At 35.1% G+C, this 5,189-nt stretch overlaps 1 protein-coding gene across 1 annotated transcript; it reads left to right on the top strand.

The window, feature by feature from the left end:
* Window positions 1–247: 247 nt before the first annotated feature.
* LOC143070726 (uncharacterized) lies at window positions 248–2,535 on the top strand. Its single transcript, XM_076244905.1, has 3 exons — window positions 248–451; window positions 1,025–1,159; window positions 2,338–2,535. Exons 1-3 carry the CDS (start codon window positions 442–444, stop codon window positions 2,532–2,534), a joined length of 342 nt encoding a protein of 113 aa, XP_076101020.1. The 5' UTR covers window positions 248–441; the 3' UTR covers window position 2,535.
* The last annotated feature ends 2,654 nt before the right edge of the window (window positions 2,536–5,189 follow it).

Below are 5,189 nucleotides of genomic sequence, written 5' to 3'. Positions count from 1 at the left end.
TTGAAAAGTCTTCATTTCGAGTTACCCCCGTTGAAGATCGGGTAGTGAGTCACGAATGTTATTTCTTATATATAGTATTCATTTTAATCTTGTGATATTTGTTCTTCTTCCCCATATGTTTTTTTTTAATTATGAGTATCCTGCAGCCCCGACTGTAATCATGCAAACTCTGCAACCAACACATTTTGAGCTCTTATTTCAACACAATTATTTCCTTTACAGTGTTTGTTCTAAAAAAGAAAGGAAATAGTCTTTGCTAAAGGACATCCAACCATAAAAGTGGTTGCTGCTGCTGATAGCCAGACTATAGTGTGCAGTAAAGATTCAAAAAGGGGACGGAAGAGGTCGCTGGTGAAGGACGAGGATGAAGAACTGTTTAAGAAATTGAAGAAGGGAGACACGGTAGAAAGAAATGAAAGACAGAAAGCTAACCTTAAAGCAATGGAGAATGGTAATTTTTGATTAAATATACACAACCAGATAATATACCATAATAGTTCATAATAGGGAAATAAACTATATCTAAAAAAAAAACCGACCCCTAAATATATGGATTTTAGTTTTTGCGTCGTCTTCTTATTCATCTTCTTTTTCATTTTTTTTTTTAGTTTTCAATGTTTAATGTTTTTGTTTGTCCATGTTTGTCATATTTGTTCCAGGGTTTGTATTTTGTTCATTGATTCCCCTTCATCTTGAATATCGCGTCGGTTGTCTACACTTCTCTTTTTTTTCATTCACTCTTGTCGGGACTAGATTACTTGGAGGTTTCATAATGGTTTGAAACTATGTAAAATATGTAGACTAGCCTTTCACTTAAAAAAATCAAAAAACGGCATCCACAATTTTTAATTTTTAGTACTCAGTACTCCAAGCAATTAGTATGTCATTTGGTACTCAATAATTATATTGGGCAGTTTTAACGAGTGGGATATACATTTGTAATTAGCACGACTCGCGTGCAAGCTCGTGTTTTTTTTTTATTGAAACCGTAATTATACCGAATTATTATTTATTATTTTAACAGCTATCACGGATATCAGGGAGTTGGAAGGCAGCACAGTAATTAACGAATACACCATAAAATGCGGCCGATGCCTGAATTCACTTAGTGTACCATGTGATAGAAAACCTGTCAAACGGATTGAATACTTTAAGTCAAGTAAGTTTTATGAGAAAAGGGGGGGGGGGGGCAAGGGGCAAGGGGGTCCAATAACAGTTAACAGAAAATTCATTCTCACAATAACAGATAACAAAAAAAAAAAATAAAAATCCAATAACGGCAACAGGAATAGTCAATAACAGATTACAGCCAATTTTTTTTTTCAGAATAATAGGTAACAAAGGTTTAAATTGGCCCAGAACAGCATAACAGTTATACCCCTTGCCCGGCCTCTTCTATTTCTCAAAAAATCCAATCTCATTAAAATCAGATCTCTCACTATACGCTACCGTGGAAGAGTATATTAAGAGATCTAGATTTAAATTAGATTGCAATATTAATGGTCAATAATGCAGCACCGGAAACAACTTAGGTTAATAGTTAAATCTTACTCAAAGGCAAATCATTGTACAAGAGAATAATCTCCTTACTTCTCTCCATGCTACTTGTACACAATTAAGAGAGACAGATGCAAAATGATGTATTTCAATCAACAAGATAAAAAATTTACATAGTCAGTTTAAATACAAACACATTTTAGTCAACTGTAGCTGTATATGTACACCATTACTATAATTACGTCTTGTGTTTTTATAGATAATTACATGGCATTTTCCATGTCGGCCCTAGCTGGTATCAGCCCTAGACTCCCATATCAAGCCAGAGGCCTTTGAAACAAGTAGAACTGAAGGTAACCCAGTGCTATGGATCAGAAAACAGTTCATAAAATATTATACTCTTCTGTTGAAATATATGATAAAGCGTATAATACATGGAAAATCCGTATCACATGCCGTATCACCCTCGACCAATATCATCCCTCGGGCCTAAAGGCCCTTGGGCTGATATTGATGTCTCGGGATGATACGACATATGATACGGATTTTGCCATGTATTATTCTCTATATCACATATTTTCAAGTTTATCGGGGCTAATATGGATTCTCAAGGGCTGATATGGATTTTCAAGGGCTGATATGGATTTTAAAGGGCTGATATCGATTTTCAAGGGCTGATATCGATTTTCGAGGGCTGATATCGATATTGGCAAATAGCCTACTTTGACTTCCTACTATATCTGACCATGCAAAAACATACATATCAGTACAAAATGTGTGATAATTAACAATATAGCATCTCTGTAATGATCTGTAATGCGTATCATTAATTTATTTCAGAACATTTTGACCAGTCCTGCATACATAAAAGTGCAAAAAATGACAAAAAGTTAATAAGAGATAAAGATGTTCAGGGAATGAAAACTGTCATGAAAAGTTGGCTACAAGCAACAAGTGAAAATACGGCCCAAGAAGCTGATGAGGATATCGATAACATTGATAATCAACCATACGATGTTGTCGAATCGTTGGAGTGAGTGCTCTGTGAAGTTAAGATAACTATATGACAATTTGAATTCACTATCGTTGTTTTGTACTCTTACACTTGATATTAAAAGTAAAGTGTTTAATGAATGTTGTATTCGCTTTTCTATACAGGTACTGGCTATGTTAAGCGCAGAAAGTAACAATAAAAATTTGTCATTATACCCGCACGAGTGGGTGGTATGTTGGAATACCCTTGTCCGTCCGCCATTCCGTCCGTCCGACTTTTGTCGCAATTAGGTAGCAATACACAGTTAGGAGTTTAGTTTCGCATTATGGCCACGGTGGACTTTTCAAAGATAAAATGTTTTGCAAAATAAAATTCATTTTTAGAAAGCTGGAGTTAAAACTAGTCCTCAAAGTGTCTTTATGTGACCATAAAGATGTACTTATCATGTGTTATAGGCCATTTTATGCTTTGCAGTCCGCATTTTGGTATCCATGCCGGTCATAGGTTCAGGAATTATTGTAATGTTTTTTACGGTGTTTTTTCAACAATTTTTTCTCAAATTTATGAAAAAGGAGATAAAAGACATATGATTTTTCTTTAATTTTGTGAAAGGTACATGGACATAGTTTCAGAAAAGGTATCACTCAAGGGCGTTGAAATTCTCCAAAGGACCAAATTTTTGGGAAACATATGACAGCAATCCCCCTCCCCCATTTTAGCACTATTTTATAGTAAATGCAGATTGTTGTCATGGATACACCAAAAATGAATGAAATTTCACCATTTTCAGTATTGCAAAATAGAATTCGTGGAAAATACTAATTACAGACATATGCACACTTATAACACCAACATTTAGGTTTTACTGTTAAAAAGCAAGCAAACAAGAATGGTTGAAAATTATGAGGATAAATTTTAAATTTGTTTGCTAACTGTGTATTGGTACCTTATCTCAGTTCCTACTGAGTCAGATTTATTTCAAAATTGGTATGCTGCTTAATAATAATAAATTTTACGTTGTAAGTGATTTTGCTCGCATTCCGATATAAAATTCCTGTTCAGCAACTATATTGTTAAATAAGGGCTTTAATGTATCACCGATTGGGATCCTTTGTGCCTTTACCCCGTTTATGTTGTGTTGCATATTTGAACAGATTTATAAAAATACAAAATCATTTGTTTAAGAAATAAATCATGGGAGGGGTGATGTTGTTCATTTAAATGGGCACTGCCTTCATATTCGAATTTTGCCACGAGCGTTAGCAAGGGTAAAATGTAATAAAAGGTCATAGACCATGATTAAATGTACACAACATCACCCAACCCATGAATTAATTCGATTCTAATAGGACAAATGCGTTAATTTGCAAAATTAAAACATTTTTAGACTAGCTTGTGCTTAGTGGGACGTTGTTGAGTATTATATTGGTTAACATAATATAGACGTCATATAAGAATAAATAATAAAACACATTGATACGTATAAGTACACAACTACAATTCTTAAGTCTATTTTATATGACATATGTTGGTGGCAATTTCCACACATCCAAAATATGCATGTTGTCTTGAGGTCATACAACTCTAGGCACCGGTCGAAAACTATAGAACCATACATATGCACGTTTATAGGGCACACTACATAGTTTCATTCTGTTATTCGCTCTAACTATCTCCCGACCTGGTCTACGCTAATTTCTAAAGCAACTGTAGTGACAACAATCTCTCATCTTTCGTCAGTCCAACTGTTTGTCATGCACTCGAAACTTTTGTTAAAAGTATGCAGCACATGGAACAAACAAATAAGGGCGACATCGGGAATATCTTCACCTATGCATCGAATTCTAACATATCGTTTGTCGCTTATGGCATACTAAATGCTTTAAGGATGATTTTATCATTCAGATGACATTTATCGCACGAACTTAGGTTAGGTATCTAATCTGATAAAGATCTATGTACTTGTGATTGTTTAAGTCCTGAATGTTAACATCTTTTCTTTACAGACCAAGCGTTATGAGGTTTGGTGACTATGACAGTGATTTAGAAGTCGATACATTCGACATTCCCGAAACAGAGAGTGATAATGAATCAATACTTGAACTACAGTCCCCTGACGATCATACAACTGACAGCGAGACCGACATTGATCCAGAGTATTTAGTTTTTCCAGTCGTAGTAAAACCAGCAAATGAAATGTGCATTAGATTGAATGAATTGATTGAAAATGGTAAAATCACACCCAACACAATCTTGTACAAATACTTGAATGATGTAACAAGCGTTTTGGTTGACCCTAATCATCACTATGATTTAGAAGTAATAGAGTTTTTCAACACCATAAAGTATCTTGGAGGAGAACGAACTGTTAATTTCCTTCGTGGACCAATGTGGCACGGAACAGGCACGGGTGGATTGAAAAATCCAGATGACGCAAAACTTAATTTTGGTGGACCCTCGTCTCACGCTCGATTAAAAAGGTCATCTGGCTATACAACAGAAAGTGGCGTTATAAAACCTGGGCTAATATCAATGCTACAACTGGCAACCAATGATAGTAAAGTAGTTCCTTTAGTAGAATCATCAACTGTTAAAGTAATTGGGCTTACGATGGCAAATGATGGGACTGCTCTCAAACCTAGCATACTTTATGATGAACACCAAAAGGTCAATGTTGGTCTTAAGGACACGGCTAGTT

Source organism: Mytilus galloprovincialis, chromosome 4 (assembly GCF_965363235.1).
Source record: "Mytilus galloprovincialis chromosome 4, xbMytGall1.hap1.1, whole genome shotgun sequence".
In the NCBI taxonomy this organism is placed as follows: Eukaryota; Metazoa; Mollusca; class Bivalvia; order Mytilida; family Mytilidae; genus Mytilus; species Mytilus galloprovincialis.
This window is presented reverse-complemented; position numbering and strand designations above follow the sequence as displayed.

Coding starts and splice junctions, on each gene's coding strand:
- LOC143070726 (XM_076244905.1), top strand. Junction 1,160..2,337: donor GATTGAATACTTTAAGTCAA/GTAAGTTTTATG, acceptor AATTTATTTCAG/AACATTTTGACCAGTCCTGC.